Genomic DNA, 17,745 nt, shown 5'->3' with positions numbered 1-17,745 from the left:
CATTACAGTTTATTACATGATCAATCGGTTAGGTTTTTATTCATTTTCATCCTGAATGGGCTTATTTATTTGAAACATTGTTGCCATTATTACCTTTTATGTAGGAAAACTTACTAAAATACGGTATTGAGCAATATCCATTAGGGGTTGCAATACGATATAAATAACTATTGTCTGGATAATTAATTTGGACCATTAAAAGCTCCACAGTCCCTCAAATAATTAGCCATCCTTTGATTTACAAAACATAACAAGGACGAAGATAAAAGGACCATGAGCTCCGGAAAAAGCCATTTTGACGACCTTGAATTCAGATTTGTTTTCAAACCACCTTGATTTTCTTGTAAAAAAAACTTTTAAATATCTCTTGAATTAAAAGCTTCCTTCATCCATTGATTAAAAGCGTGAAAGGCTATTCAAAGCTGTGAATAAAGCCAGTAAGTAGACCATCAGTAACTATTATTTTTACTCTAGAACCAAAATAATTCAATTCTAAAAACAACCTGTTATCATGGTATTTGTCCTAACTCTTTCCCTGTGTGCACATTGGAGCTGCAGTGTCCCGTGCTACTGCAAATGCTCTCATTGATCTATTAACTGGAAATGAATTGTACAACTGAACTACATTCAGTCCCTACCATCCCCTCATCAAATGTAAGTAGAGCACGGAGTGTAATGGAGCAATGAGGTCTAAAGGGTCGGCCTGGAATACTAATCCAGAGGAACCTGATACCCAGGCCTCAGACAGATCTGCAGTCAGCAGGAAGCGTCAGGGCAGGACGCGGGGAATCTCCCCCTCCCCTCAAAGCAGATTTAACAGCTGTTACCGGGGAAACCGACTCAAGGCACTCCCTCATGAATAATGAATGAGCGGGAGTCGCCTCGCAGTATCTGTGTTACCGTGGCAGCAGGCCTGGCCTCAGCTACCCTGAACACAACACAGGAGCAGCAGAGACACCTAGTGGCCGCCATGATGTGTCAGATTACACCAGTGGTGGAATGTAATAAAGTACTCTTTTGTACGTTTAAGTAAAATGCAACTCTTTTTACGTGTAACAGAGTATCTTTACAAGTCAGCATTGCTACCTGTACTTGAGTAATACTTCTGAGTACTTCTGCCCTCCTGCTGCAAGAAATATCACTTTGCATATTATAGTGAATTTGTGCTACAGCATGTTTTGATAATAGGGATGCAGCAATGTGATGCTTTTGTTACTTCAATCTGCATGTTGGCCCTAAAAAATTGCATCTAGAGCTGGACCAACATGTTTTGTTTATTCGGGTGTGTGTTCCTTTAAAGGGAATCCGGTGTGAAGGAGGTACGACGGGGGAGCTGACCTTCTCCCCCGCTCTGCTTTTTTCCCTCCAGGCTTCCATCGCTGCTTTCAATCAAGTGCCTGGACCAATGTTTATGCAGAATGTGATGTTTATGCAACGCCTGCCCACGCGTACGACTGCTTTCATGCACGCCAACACACACGCACAAACACCCACTGCCTCGTCTGAGGGGAGTGTGTCAGAGAAATACAACGCTGATCTTATTGGACTTGATAATAACATTACAAAAATACATAGTTTATGGATGTTTAGTGGATAGTAACTTAGTCAATTTAAGAGCTTTTATTTAAGAGTAATTTTGAAGCATTTCTACTTTACCTGAGTATTTCCATTGTCAGATAATCTACTACTAAATATTGTACTCTTAACTGTAAAAAAGCAAAACAAAAATCAAATAATTTATCATGTAATTAGATTAAGGTAAAAACGTCCCTTGGTAAAATACACAGCAGTAGGACTATATGTTGTAAACAATTAAATAAGAAAATAATTTCAAATAACAACTGCAAGCTGAAACATTAAGGGGATAAACTCGGTAATACATCAATAATTATAATTCACTAATATCACACATATGGTCCTGAAATTGGCCATTGTGCAGAATGAGTACTTTTACTTTAATGACACTTTGAATGCAGGACATTGTGACAGTATTTCTACACCGTTGTATTACTACTTTTCCTTAAGTAGAAGTATTAGATGTTCACCTGTAGGAGATGTATATTGGAGGGTGTGTGTGAGATATAAAAACATGGCTGCTGGGGAATATAATGCTTTGCAGTACTTAAGGGACCACTTTGATTGCATACAGTAGTTACTGCACTATATGCATTACCATGCCTCATTGATTCCACACACACACACACACACACACACACACACACACACACACACACACACACACACACCCCACACACTACACACACACACACACACACACACACACACACACACACACACACCACCACACACACACACACACACACACACACACACACACACACACACACACACACACACACACACACACACACACACACACACACACACACACACACACACACACACACACACACACACACACACACACACACACACACACACACACACACACACACACACACACACACACACACACACACACACACACACACACACACACACACACACACACACACACACACACACACACACACACACACACACACACACACACACACACACACACACACACACACACACACACACACACACACACACACACACACACACACACCACACACACACACACACACACACACACACACACACACACACACACACACACACACACACACACACACACACACACACACACACACACCCACACACACACACACACACACACACACACACACACACACACACACACACACACACACACACACACACACACACACACACACACACACACACACACACACACACACAGAGAGAGAGAGGCAAACCCCAGCCGAGCCGAGGATGTTTTCTGACCCCATTCGTGTGTCAAGCGAGGTTCTAGCTGCTCGGGATGCCAGGTTTGATGACTTGCTATTCCCGAGCGGAGAGGGGCCGAGGCGGGAAAGTCCCCCGTGTTGACCCAGCCGCGGTGTCCGCTTTCCCCAACTGAGGCCAGCAGACAGTCCTCTATATGCAGCAGGGATATATTTATATCGGGGGACTCATGTGTTTCTCAACACCCACGTTCACACTGTGCCTTCATCATGGGAGAGGTCACGCGGGGCACACCAGGGTCCGTGTTGGGGCGAGGCACAGGGACCATGTGATTCTGATTGGGTGACGGTTAAATAAACTGATAATACTGCACAAAGACAAATACTTGATATGCATACTGTCAGCAGGCTGAAATGAATCGCACAGATAATGCTTTTTTTACTGTGAGCACCAACCTAACAACACCCACTCTCCACTGTTACATCATTAATATAACTGCTTGAATAATTAAAGCCCACTATGTGTAGATGTTTTTAATGATTGAAGCATTATTGAATTGTTCTTATGGGATTCTTTTTAGTTTGCACATTCCTGCCCAAGTCTTTATTTTTAAACAGTGACATTCTGCACCTTTCATCTATGTTTTCCTTGAAAGTGGTTTCTTTTTTATATTCATGTTTCTTGTTTATGCACGAACACACCAAAGCTAATTCCCTTTACTTGGCAATTAACATGATTCAGAATAAAAATAACTCCAATTAAAACAAGATCATATGTTTTTAAAGGAGTAGTTTTAAATGTCATGAACTATACTTAATGAGAATGAAATGAAAAGATGAATGATCTTCTCTTCTAACTCGGCAAGAATGCATATTTCCAAAAAGCTATCTTAATTATATCAATACTTAATTATGTAGCAGCACATAGGTTTTGACACACATATATTTGTAGCACCATCACAGCTCCATGTCACAGCTCCATGTCACATTGGAAAGTGATCATCATATATTGTCTCTACGATCATTAGCATAGCCTGCCGCCTGTGGCTCCTCTCCATCTCTTGAAATTGACGCTTTTCTGTTAACTAATGAAAAGTGCTCGGCCTATAGAGCCTAAACGCTGAGCCATGTGTTTCTGTGATGTTATTCATGCATCCAATCCTGTGAATGACAGACATGCATGAGCAACTGGGGGCCGTAATCAATACGAGAGGAAATGTTCCCGAGCGAGCGAAAGGGGATTGATTTTAGTTTTTTTTTTGTTTACCCTGGTTCCCTTCATTTTGATGCTGCTGCAGTTTTTAACCCTCAATTTACACTTTTAGTTTATAATTCTGCATAGGAAATGAGAGAGGGAGAGATTGACACACGCTGATGGTAATACATCACCTGAAAATGTCCCAGTAGGTACTTTTATATCGGATCCTTTTATTCACTGTCATCACCCAGAGGTTGACTGACAGCATCTGAAAGATTGAGTTTCCTCCAGGCTTCAGGCCAGTCTGGGTGTTGATGACAGCGTTTTGGCCACTTTTCTCAATTGTTTTTGAGCCAAACGGAGCTGTGTATCAAATTGTGATTTTGTTTTTCTGCACAGCACCTGCAGCTAATGAATCATTAACCAGAGGAGGTAAACGGAAAAAACTGCCAAGAACTTTTCACATTCAGACACAAAAGTGTTAATAGTTTTATTAAATATTACAGATGAAACGTTAAGTCCAAAGGATTGCAACTTTTTAGATAGTCTTTTAATTATTTCAGTCCTTTTTCAAGCAAAAGCAGATTTCCAGCCTCTCAATCAAGAGGACTTCCTGCTTTTCTTTGACATATATTTTCTGGTAAAATGTATAGTTTGAAGTGACCGTGCTTTTCTTTTGAACAACAAAAATAAATGTTTTGATGTTTGTGTATAGTTATGATGGGCTTTTTTTTACTTTTCATAGACTAAACAATGATTTACTATCGTAAAAATGATCAGCAGAATAATCGATAATGAAAATACGTTTTTGTTAATAATTAAAAAAGATAATACTTGCCCAGTTCATGAAACGTGGCGGAAGTGTGTAGAGACACATTACATCAAGTTTTATTTAAATTTATATAGCACATTTTTAAAACGATTTTTGGTCGAGCCAAAGTGCTTTACATACAATAAAAATACTTTACAATAAAAACACTTTACAACAGCACAAATAAAAAATCACACACAGGGAAATGTCAGGAGTCGTGCTCCGCTCTGACTAGAAGGCCAGGGAGAAGAAGCGAGTTTTAAGTGTAGATTTAAAACCCCCTAGGGTCTGGGCCGACCTCACATGGAGGGGCAGAGTGTTCCAGAGCCTAGGGCCAGCTGCTGCGAATGCTCGGTGCCCTCGGGTTTTGAGCCTGGTCTTGGGCACTACCAGCAGTAGTTTGTGAGACCACAAAGTGTTTTTTGAGTGGTGGTTAGAAACATGATGGAAGCTGTTAATGGACCTTAACCTCAATCAGATCTGATGCTTTCTCTCTCGGTTGAGTATTCATTTCAGATGAGTCTGTGACTTTAGAAGAAGAAAAGAGAGATGTCATGAATTTCAACACGTAATGTTAGTAGTTTATTTTAGTTGATATTGGTTTGTTATTCATCGTGTGAGTCCAGTGACAGTAGAAAATGATATAACCGCACAGATTTGGACACATTTTAACACCTTCTTCGTCTTCTCTCCTCTCCAGCGGCGGTGCTGAAGTACGAGAACAACGTGATGAACATCCGACAGTTCAACTGTTCCCCCCACCCCTACTGGCTGCCCAACTTCATGGACGTCTTCACCTGGTCCCTGCCCTTTGTCGGGGAGAAGGGTGAGCAAACACACACACACACACACACACACACACACACACTCATAACACTATTAAAGGCAGTATACAGCACTAATCAGCAACTAGGCATTTCAAAGTGCTTGAAAACAGAAAAACACGCATTATTATTATTTTTGTAAGATTAATGGTCAATAACAGCGTCACCATTATTTAACAGTGAGTGTTAGAAACATCATGCATTTATTCAACTCTTTCAAAATTAACAGTTGACTTCTTGAACTTAAAAAACATTTAAAAGAATGTTAACATTTATTTTCTCTAATTTCAAGACAGTTTGAAGCCAAAATTGTAGTCAAAGTTTAAATGAGATTAAACACCCAGCCGTACTTACTACACGTGATTTATGAGTCAGTAAGTTGCAAAGGTAAATCAGCAGTTAGTGCAAGTCAGTGAAATTTAAAATAGGCTAAACATGAGCAGACCTTTGCATTCCCTCTCTGCCCTGGAGGTTGTTTCCAGGCATTTGGTTTTTACGGCACCCCCCCGTTCATGCCTGTGACACATCTGTGAATCACACAAAACCATGAGTCACTGCGGGAAGCTTATTTTGGGTGTGACCCTTCCTCAAAGGGCTTCTTTCAGCAATGTTAAGGTCACTGATGGACATTACTCACTGTGTGTGTGGAGCAGAGGTTGCGCTAGTCTTTTTTCGCTGCCCATTTTGACGGACAGGATCGTAACATTTCCGTCAAAATCCAGAATTACCCGTCAGCCTTTACACAACTCTGACGAGGGGGGGGGGGGCATGGTCGTGAACTGTCAACGGGGGGGGGGTGTGCCGTGTTATGCATGCCCACCTCGGGAGCGCGCACAGCGTAAAGCCAAAACTCACAGACATTTCAATGATTTGTACGGCAAAGTTAGGTTTGGAAACGGTATCATTTCCTTTTTGGAGGGCATGCTTAACACGGCATAACACCGGAGCCTCGCTGCGGGGAACCTTTGGCGCTGTTCCGAGTTTGTTCTAATCTGTCAAAATGACGGACTGCTTTCAGATTTTTCCGTCATTGTTAAAAAAGATCCGTCATAGACGGAAAATATTCGGTTAACGCGACCTCTGGTGTGGAGGGTCACTCAGGGAATCACTGTCTGTCTAACTAGCTCCACATGACACTAACTGCACCAGGTGGACTGCATGGAAATATTTAAAGGTTACTCATGAGGTGGTATGTTAAAAAAGGGTGCCCTGAATGTACACCCATGCTGTAGTGATACAGCACTATTGGCTAAAGCATTAGACTTTAAACTCTGCCATGACATGTTATGTATTCATTGATCCACAAATGATTAAAGAATCAGTAGACTTTAATCAGACCAGTATGATGTTTTGGAAATTATAAGGAGAAACTGGAAGAACCAAGCCCTCTTTTTGGGAACGGTAAACAAGAGTTGGCAAAAATGGACACATGGGAACAAATATCTTCCAGAACAGGAATGAAAGATATCTGGCCAAGTGTGTGTACTGCTTTGAATGCCTTGTCACTGCGGCCAGAAGTGAAGCCACGTGGACATAAATAATCACATACACAGCACACATACATACCCTAGACTTAACTAGAATGCTGCTAGAATAAAGAAATGAATGTTGGAATATTGTAATTGTTGACCAAACTGTGACACTTTGAAAAGGGCAATAAAACTACAAAAACTAAAACAGGTGCCATGTTGTAAAATATGTTCTTCCTATTTCCTCGCAGTGACTGAGATGTTGGTGAACGTGTTGAGCATCTGCTCCAGTGACGAGCTGACGACTGACGAGGAGCTGGACGGTGAGCACACTGCTCTCACTGCAGTTCCTCTTATAGCCACAAGAGGGAGGCCTCTGCTAAACAGAACAACACGCGCACAGACACATTCCTTGTGTTTTTTGCATAAACTATGGCTGCTCCCCCCTACTTTCAGATCATTTAGTTTCATATATATATATACATATTTGAACACACAGAGAGACTATCGAGGATCTATTTGTCTCAATAAACCATTCCTGAATTGGGTTTAGCCACTGGAAATACTTTATTAAAATACTAAGCGATGACTTAGAAACTGTCCGTATACAGATGGTCTTACTGTGGGTGAAATATTCCTTTAAAATGCCATAATTGGCGATTGTTATACTACAGGAAATCACTCTGGGGTGCACGTCCTCTAGGGTTCACACAGAACAGTGAGTCACAAACAGTTCAGGCTTCTTATCGTCATATAGTAATGATCTGTTTGATCCCTGGTCACTGCTTATCTACAATGAGATGACTAGATTCCTTCTGCCTGCCCCTCTCTGGCAAACAGGAAACGATCTTTGCAGCGCCCCCCCCCACCCCTCTCTCTTACGCACTTTGTGTTGACTGATGCAATCTGTATAAACACCACCTAGACGAGGAGTGTCAACAAATCTGTGCGTTAGAAAAATAACATTTGTTTCTTTTTTTGCTCATTCTGATTCAAGGTTTTTTCAGCATCATTTCATGAAAAAAACTAATGATACAAATAGCCGTCCTTTAAACATCTAATCATCTTGTTTGCTGCACTTTATTTTCTCATTTCCCTCTCTGTGTCTTCTTAAAGGTGGGGTAGGTAATTCACTTCAGATACACTCTTTGTTATATTCCATGGAATGCTCTTAACATCCCGATAGCAATGAATATCTTCAGTGCTTTGACAATAAATACATAAAAAAATGTAATCTGTGGAAGCCGTGGCGCTGTAAAAAGTACGACCAATCATCTGAGCCGGCCCGGCTAAAATGATTGGATGGCCTACCTGCCTGTCAGCCTTCCATCTGTGCACAAACTTATCTCGTGCCCTCATTGGTCATGTGTGCGTTCGTGTGTGTTGGAGGAGGGGCTCTGTAAGGAAGTCTGAAGGAAGGGGCAGATTTTTTTTTTCGGCTGCGTACTTTCAAATTCTAGCGCACTCGAGCCTGTTTCTCCATTCTTACCTACCCTACCTTTAAAGCTCACCTCTTTTTCAATTTTGCAGCCATTTCAAGTCATTTATTCCATTTATTTTCACTCTGTTGACATCCGGATTGTTCCTTTACCTTTCTCACTCATCAACTTGTTTTCTGTGCCTGTAAAATCCTCTCATTGCACTGCTGTTTATCTCACATATTTACTTTGCATTCTCCTCCTTTCTCTTTCTTTCTCTCATGCTGTGATGTTGTCATTTATTTGGTTCACCTCATCTAATTTCTCTTTTATGTTTTCCAGACTTTTGTGTTCAAGGCATCTCTTTTCTTTTCACTTGTTGTGCTTTTCTTGCCTTCTTTATTTGGCCACCTGGCCCCTCTCCGCCACCTTTCATTCTGCAGCCATCCACTGATCTCTCTGTCCTTTCTCTTGTCTTCTCTTCTGGGGGTGTTTCATGAGAAGGACAGCTAATATATACCCCCAAAAAAGGTACAAACGTTAGTGGTGTGTGCAGAGGTAGATAGACCTTTGTCCGCGTTTCAGAAGTCTGTCAACTAACGGCACTGTTTGAAGCTCCTTCTAATGCTACTACTGAGTCTTTTTATGTATCTTCTATTTGATCTATTTTATTGAATTACTTTCCACAAAGAAGGCTCCGAAATGTTACATGCTTCAGCTACGACCTTCAATGCAGATAGGAACCATTACAAGTAAAAAAATAACTAAATTACAGAGCCGAGAAGGGTAAAATATTCCAAGAAAATTAGGGATTAACGTAGTCAATTTTAAGAAAGTAAAATTGCATAGGTTTAAGGATTATAAAATAATACATTTGCGAGAAGCAGAGACATAAAACTTGAGAGATGAGGTGAATCCAACATGCCAAATGAAGCCATGTAGTTCCCTGACTTTAGATATACATTTCTTACCTTAATCCCAAAGAATATTCCATTAATTTCCTTGTAAATTACCACGTTAATCTCATATTATATAAAACGTTTTTCTCTGGCTCTCTTTCCTGGCTCTATACAACTTTTTGAAATGTTTTTTTCACCTACAATGAACCTTATAAGCTGCCACACATATCCGAACACAAGCAAAAGATTATTCTTCGCTATTGTTCACATTAGCTAAAGTAATTTACAAGCTGTACACATTAAGGTAAGCATAACTGAAGCAGGGGTTCGGTCCTGTAGAGAAATACATTTGTAGTAATAATGGAGTATCCAACAGAGGAGGAGAGGACAGCTCTTTCCTTTCCCAGCCTGCCCCCCACACATCAGCTTCATGTCCATTCTTCATACATTTTCCAAACGGGCTCCCTGGGGCCTTCAAACTGTTATTCTGCAGAAAGGTCTCTTTAATTAAACAAAGTTTGTTTTCCAGTCCAGGAACATTCCCGTTTGGGTCTCTGCAAACAAAACACAGCACAGGAAAAATCATATAGAGTGCTCTCATCCAATGTGCTGAACAGACAAGTTTGGACACCATGATGTAACAAGGTTTAGAAGTACAAGTAGCACCTGGGGAGAACAGCACGTAGGAGGTAACAGGACTTCAGTTGAACACCACTCGTCAAACAGTGCGGACAGGCAGCATGAGTGCCCTGAGTGCTGAGAGTGACTGAGTTGTTGTGATGTGTGGACAGATTCAAACTATTTGATATAAACTTTACTAACCACGCTGTGTTTGCATCGTGTTGGCCGGATGCACCTCTGGATCAAACTAATACCCCGAAAGACTGGCGCCATCTTAGCACATTTACTGAGTGTTATGAGAAACCCAGACAATAAGGTCTTAATTACACTTCCACAGGACGTGGTTTAGTATACATGAGTCACAGTTTGTTTGACTGCGTGTGACCTCTGACCCCTCCAGGTGCCACAGCTTCTGCCCGCAAGGAGGTCATCCGCAACAAGATCCGCGCCATCGGCAAGATGGCCCGAGTGTTCTCTGTGCTCAGGTACGCAGACATAAAAAAAAAATACTGTATGTTCGACCATTGTGCCTTTCCATGCAATACAAGTCCATTATAAGAGATTTTATTTAAAGGGGACCTATCATGCAAAATGCACTTTTGTACGTCTTTTATACATGAATGTCTGTCCCCGGTGTTCCAGGGAACTCACCAAGTGTCAGAAAACACAACCCTCTCTATTTTCCTCCATACCCAAATCTCTAAAAAAGGGGCTGCAACGGATCTGATAAAAACTGATCCAGATTTGAACACTGTCCTGACGTCAGGACAGTGGCGCTACGGCTATTGGGCCAACTCCACCAATCAGGAGGAGACAGCCACGGCCATTGCCGTTCGAAAGCGCTGGAGACGCTGTAGTACATATGCCAGGCCTGTAGGTGGTGCTGTTCTCACAGAATCAGCCCTTGCTAAAACAGGGATAAAAAAATGTCAAATTGAGCAAAATGAGGCATGGCTAAAATGCATGATCTGTTTGGTATTTTGAAAAAAAAAAAAGTATAAATATGCCTTATATAGGTATGGTCCTACACTATATTATTCAAATATAGCATGATAGGTCCACTTTAATATTGAAAGCTGCACCTATCAATATTTTTGTGTGAAAAATAGATCAAACGACTGAATATTAAAGCTGTCGTTTGTTTTTACGAACCCACAGAATTATCTTGTGTTTATTTTTTCAGCTATTTTATTAAGTCCTGTTTTAAATATCCTTGTTAGTTTTTATCATATTTAGTCATTATCCTGTTTTTTGTTTTGTTAAAGTGACAAACTCTGCAGTTGCCTTCAGCTCTCAGTATCAGTTTGTCTTTTAGCCTTTTGTTTTGGTTTGCAACCTCACTTTTTTTCCTTCAATATCACTGCTTTTATAAACTCAGCAAAAACCATTTTCAGTTTTTTTATAAAGTGATATTATGTCACTAGTGTTTTCAGCCTGATCCACAAGTTAAACATGTGTTTTTTTCTTAAATTGTCTCGCATTTTTGGGGAGAAATTAATCAGCTTTCATTACAAAGGATTATCAATAAAATACTGTAATACCTTCAGTAGTAAATGTATTCCTGTGTTTGCAGAGAGGAGAGTGAGAGCGTGCTGACGCTGAAGGGCCTAACCCCGACCGGCATGCTGCCCAGCGGAGTGCTGTCCGGAGGCAAGGAGAAGCTGCAGAATGGTAAGACTGTCATCAAGTACCCGAGACCCCCAGCCTTGCCCCCACAACGGACTCTCACACACACATAAAACCCCCTTACGCAGCAATACCCTGAATAAAGTGCCAGCTCAGTGTTTAGGGATTCTCTTCCTTTTTCCCTTTAGTGATGGTTTGAAATGTGCTGCCTCAAAGTAAATCTGTAAGTGTAGTTAAATGTGATTGGCAGCTGAGTATTTGTATACTGCATGTTTTAGTTAAATACATCTAAGCAATAACAGCTTTCTTTAATGTAGCGTTTGCCTTCTTAATGATAGAATATCCAGTTATAGTTCCTACAGATTGCTCTTCACTAACAATGCCAGACGTATAGCAGATTTCCTTTGCCCCTTTGTCTTCTCTAATGTGTCTCCCTCCTGATGTTTCGCATTAATATCCTGTCTCCTCGTCCCTCTCTGTATTCCACTGGTTTTATTTCAAATATTACCTGTATCTTTTTCTTTCTCCTTTCTTTCTAGAAACTGCAGGTATAATCGGTTGTGCAAGTATTCTGTTGTGTTATTTAATTATTACAAGTTTAGAGTTCAGTCCACCCTCTTATGTTGAATTCCAAACACTCCCTAAATGAGTTTGACATGCCGCTGCAGCCAGGAAGTAAAGGCTTTCTGGAATCGCCTTTACAAACACTTCAAATTTACTTGGGACTCCTGACAGAAATGGTCACTTTATGGTCCAAATTTGAGCGCTTAGTGGTGGATCTCAGCAGAGCTCCGCGGGGACAGACGCGGGACTCTCTGTGATTCAAAGGATGAATTGGAATTGACACAAGCAACTGTGAATGAAAGGCTGTCTGCCTTTCCTTTACAAAACCAAGCAGAAATCCAGACGACTTCCCTCGCCTCTCACAGGTTCTCACACATCAGCTAGCACATGGAGTAGTTTTTACATTTTAAGAATAATTTACTTTAAAATATGATTATTTTGGTCAATGTATTAAACTTGGATATAATGTAGCATGCACTCAAATCACAAGTTATGTTAAGTGTGCTAACATTAGCCACTTGAAGCTTCTGGTCCCACATAAGCTATAGCAGCAAAACCACTCAATTAAGGCAATTTAGCCAGAGCATTTTATTGCTTATAAGTTCAAACTTTCATTTCAAACATGAAATAATATCCTATTTGTTATTTCAAAATGTACGTAGTGTCACTTTGAAGGAAAATAGCATTAAACATATGATTTTGGAAGGTGCAGGAAGCTTCAGTGTTGATTATGGCAGGATGGATATTAATATTCTGAGAAGAAACTCAACATTTCCGAGATTAAAAATGAAAGAGATGAAAATAACATCTGCACAAGGAGGCAACTCTACGTATTCCAATTAGGGAGGATGGGATGCTCTCCTCTTTGTCAGCCTTACTAATTGAGGCAAAAAAACAAGACTGTTATTGCATTAGTTTTACATTACACAATAAAGCTATATACAGTAAGTTTCATACACGTATTCTAAATGTAAGCATATCCAATGCAAATGTATAGTAGTCCTAAATACCATCTTTAATTGATGACTTTTAAACCAACTTTGGACTTCGACCAGGGGTTGGAAACACTTCTAAAATGGTGTTTCTGCTGATATTTATGCAGTTGTAACGATGATCTTACATGATAGTGAAAGTCGAGTTTCTGCATGCAGCTGACACTAAAGAGAACGCAGTGAAGGCAGGGTGTTGTTCAGAGATTCCTGCTGCAACATTGGTAGAATCACATTGCTCCCCTCCTGTAAGCAGACACCAGTGTGCTTCTACTGTAATGTTGACTCCATCACCATTCTGTTCCAGTCTGTAGCTCTCGTGCCTTTCTGTAATCCTCTCCCATCCCCATGGTAGTATGTCCTGTAGTCTTCAGTACTGTATAGCCGTCACCTCCTGCCTCACCCTGTGTCTCTGTGTAAAGATGATTTACACGGCTGTACTGTTTGTTACTGTATGAAATTGGTAAGTGGTTGAAACACAAAGGTTACCCCTACCCCTCCCTTTGCACTTCACAAAAGTAAGCCAGCATTTTTGATATGTCATATCAAAAGATGCTCCTCCTGCAGTTCCAGATGCTGCTTCATGCTGCACACAACACAACAGTAACGCTGCTCCATGTCTACAGCGCTTCGATTTGACATTAACAAATAAACCACAGCCATAAAACCCACAATCAGTCACATGCACCTAAAACCTTTTTCCTGTTTCCATCCGTCCTCCCTTCTCCATGTGCGCAAAAGTTAAGAACTAATATATTTCCTGCTTTAACGTGTCGTATTTGTTATCTATGTTGGTCCCTGCCGTATTCATTTTTTTCTATCACCACATTGATTACCTCAAAGATCCTCTCCATGAGGTTGTTCACTGCCGAAAACATGTCACCTTCCCTTTACAGATCTGGAATCCATCATTTTAAAAAAAAGCTAAGCTAACCCCTCTCCTTCACCCCCCCCCCCCCCCCCCCCCCCCTCCCCCCCTCCCCCCCTCTCTGCTAACATCATGTGTCCTTTGTCACAAAATGTGGAGATGACATTAACCTTTGTTGTCGGCATTGGCTGTCTTTGCTGCTCATTGACTTGTTCCTAGGACTAAATGAACTCCTCTGCTCACTTCTCTCATTCGTTTTGCAACCCCCCTCTTCTTCTCTTCAGCTACTATTGAAGCTATTGAGGCTGACGAAGGTAAATGGGTCCGGCCGCCCTCTTCTGTTGCTTTTCATGGCAATAGACAGGGGGCTCCGCTGGGTTTTCATTCATCTCGCTGGTGCTTGAATAGAGTGTGTTGGGTGTTTGGGCTAACAACATGTAGCATAGCATTAACAGAGAAAAAGAAGTGCGTCATTAGGAACTCCTGTGGTCACACAATGTGGATTTCATAGCGCAGACCTTTAAGTCACACTGTGATATTGAGTGAGCGCAAAGCATGAAAACATTCAGGTTATTCTTAATCGACAGAAAAAATGAATACAGTTTGTTGCGTTTCCTAGTAACATTATACACATTTTTAACTTTATGCATCGTTAATGGAGGATTATAAGACAATTCAGTAGTTGCAGTTGAGTATGTGCACCTTTTTTAAAAGACATATGAGAGAGATGTAGGCGTAATCTGGCATTTATAATGAGCTTTTTACAGATACAAGTGGCACCTGTTGGACCACGACAATATCTAGAAGTCATACAGTGCTTGGTAGATCTTGTTGATACATTTGGGTGGAAAGTCGCACTTTTATCCAAAGCTGTTTGAAGATAGCCAGAGATGAGAGGTGCATTAAACAAGTATTTAAATGACTCACATACTTCAGTGAGTGTTTAGATAGTGTTCCCCCTGCTCTGCCCTCACACAATACAGTGAAGTCTTGCTATGAATGTTTATAAATGTGTTTCCCCCTTTGAAACGACTGAAGCAGTTGTGAATTGTTGTTGCTGGTGTATTAATATAATAATACTACAGTTTCTTTTCGAGTTGAATCTGGATTAATAGACAAACGCTCCACAGGAGGCTTTGAAATGCAAATGTAAATCTCCCTCAAAAAGCATTTTTATTAACATTGCATTTGGCGCAAGAACAACCTCAACTGTGCGCTAAATAGTGGTCTGCCAGCTGCTATTCACAGAGGACAGTCGAGACACTTCTCTGCTTCTCTCTCATGTGGATCCTGTGGCCCTGCTGTGTCGTGTTTCTTTCCTGTGAGCTGCTAATAACCTGTGTCTGACCTGTGCTATGCAGCAACACAACTACGCTACCCATCATGCCCCTCCCCACACTCCCCAATGTATCGTCTAAAATGATGCCCACCCCCCTTCTTTCTAGTAAAGGGTCATCTTTACAATCGTAGCTATCCCCATTTCGAGCCCTGCCTCTATGAAAGATGGAAGTCACAATATTTGAACCCTTTTAGAGTTATAATTGGCTAAATGAAACTCAATCAAGCTGACTATTGGAGTAACAATGAAAATCTACAGAAGCCATCAAGAGGAAGTAAGAAAGTAATATCTCGTGTTCCATTTTTTAGAGTCTGATCAAAATCGGTTTCTCTTCTGTTTGAGAGTCAAGAACAAGTGGTCAAGAGTATTTAAAAAAAAAAAAATGTTTAAGCAAATGAAAGTTCATTTTGTTGAGTTTGTTGTAATACTTGTTTCGGCCACAAGAGGCAGAAGTAAACATGTTCTAAATAGGACTAGAAATATTTGTGTTTTCTTTCAGGAGTTTTTCCATCAATTTTTAACTCAAGGTACATATATTGTCTTATCAAGTTGCTTTTAGTCCCATTTAAAATATTTGTTATTGGTGTGCGTGAGCCTCTTGTGGCTTAAATTAGTATTACAACAAGCGCTTACAAAAAAGATCTTACATTTTTTTTTTTAAACCAACTTTTTTCACCTCTTCTTAAACCAGAAACATTTTTGATCCGATTTAGAAAATGTATCCTTAGATCTCTTTGTTCTCACTTGTCTCTCAGAGCCTCCATATAAATCCCATTGAAATGAATGAATCGGTGTTGAGTTGACAGATGTTTATTCTAACTCCATTATTCAGTTGAATTGGATCTACTTTTTATTGAACTTGAGTTCACATTGTGACCCCCACTCTTCAAACACTCCCGTGAAGTTATTGCTGCATGCTCCAGCAGACCAAACAAGGTGTTAGCACCCCCGTTCCTCTGTAGTGTCTCTGTACGTGAGCTCAGTCTCAACGTGGTTCTATTTTGTGAAAGTGAATGTCTCAGTGGGCTCCACTCTTTGTTTTCCCCCTCCCTCGTTATTTATTTGTCTCTTCTTTATCATTCTCCTTCTTCCCTTTTGTCGTTTTTTAAATCCGTGACGTGACGGGGTGATCTGGATGTTTGGGGTCCTCAGGTGTTCTGCAATGTGCCCGAGTTAAAATAGTATTTGATATTTGAATATGCTGCCATTATGAAACGGTCCAGTTCTCTCAGCTTTAAGCACAGATTGATGGCACGGTGAAAACCTGTAGACCCTGATTCCAGTAGAGCCCCCTTTTAGATCTGATCCTTTTGTCTGTGCAGTTTATCATTTTGTAACTCTTTATAATGTGGTGTTGTCATTTCACAAAAATGTGTTTTTTATTAATTGTTTATCTGTTCTTTAACGACTAAACATTCAAAGTGACGAATATGTAATATGCTGTACGATCTACGCTGTTGTTCATAAAAAAACACACTTGAACACAGTTTAATTCAGACAAATGAATAGTTCAGATTTGTGTCTCATCATAAACACATGTCCAGTTAAAGTGGACATTTAGGGAAATATGCTTGTTTACTTCCTAACTGAGAGATAAGGTAGATTTTTTTTTTGAATGTATGTTATTGTTAAGAATTCAACATACAAAGCAAATGCTGCATGGTGAAAAAGTAATACATTTCAAGAAAGAGGTGTTTTTTTCTCAGCTTTCGCGAGGCGATTAGTCAACGTCAACTTATGAATTGATGAATTGATGAATTGCATGTTTACAACAACACAGAGGCTCTGTAGTCTGAACCAAGACGGGGAACTTTATTTCTCATTTCCACCTCGACTAAGGCAGAGCAGATCTACTTCTTCAGTTGTTTCCCTTCGCAGTAATGCCATTGATATCTATTATTCAGAGGTGAGTGATATTTTAGTTTAGTTTATTTGTCATGTTGGGTAGAGGCTTTTTTAATAAGATCAGTACGTCTCTCATATCTGTTTGTTTGGTTTGGGTCTACAGTTTCTAAGCTTAGAGCGTAAAAACGACTACTCAAATGTAATTCCACATAATTATAGATTTCAGAACAGATAACAAAAACATCATTTAACGTGTTGAATAATTTAGTTTAAAAGAGCCAATAGGCTGATTTCCAGAGCCAGGCTATTTCCCCGTTTCTAATTTATGCTTACTTTGTTTATTATTATCATCCGTGACCTTAGAAAGTAAATAAGCATATTTTCCAAAATGACAAACTATTCCTTTAAAGAAAGCTCTTTAGGGATCACATGATGCAGGTATCATTACTGTTAACATGCCT

At 40.3% G+C, this 17,745-nt stretch overlaps 1 protein-coding gene across 4 annotated transcripts in view; it reads left to right on the top strand.

Annotated features, from left to right (window-relative positions):
• LOC117487849 (serine/threonine-protein phosphatase 2B catalytic subunit alpha isoform) overlaps positions 1 to 17,745 on the top strand; it is an 84,854-nt gene that overhangs the window by 65,154 nt on the left and 1,955 nt on the right. For 2 of the 4 annotated variants that reach the window (XM_034136573.1, XM_034136570.1), the window contains exons 9-14: positions 5,523 to 5,648; positions 7,367 to 7,438; positions 10,454 to 10,538; positions 11,627 to 11,724; positions 12,219 to 12,227; positions 14,385 to 14,414. In XM_034136573.1, coding sequence (XP_033992464.1) covers positions 5,523 to 5,648; positions 7,367 to 7,438; positions 10,454 to 10,538; positions 11,627 to 11,724; positions 12,219 to 12,227; positions 14,385 to 14,414 — 420 coding nt within the window. The remainder of the gene's footprint in view (positions 1 to 5,522; positions 5,649 to 7,366; positions 7,439 to 10,453; positions 10,539 to 11,626; positions 11,725 to 12,218; positions 12,228 to 14,384; positions 14,415 to 17,745) is intronic. The other 2 variants (XM_034136571.1, XM_034136572.1) reach the window with 2 other exon arrangements.

This window comes from Trematomus bernacchii, unplaced genomic scaffold, assembly GCF_902827165.1.
Source record: "Trematomus bernacchii unplaced genomic scaffold, fTreBer1.1, whole genome shotgun sequence".
Taxonomy (NCBI): Eukaryota; Metazoa; Chordata; class Actinopteri; order Perciformes; family Nototheniidae; genus Trematomus; species Trematomus bernacchii.
This window is presented reverse-complemented; position numbering and strand designations above follow the sequence as displayed.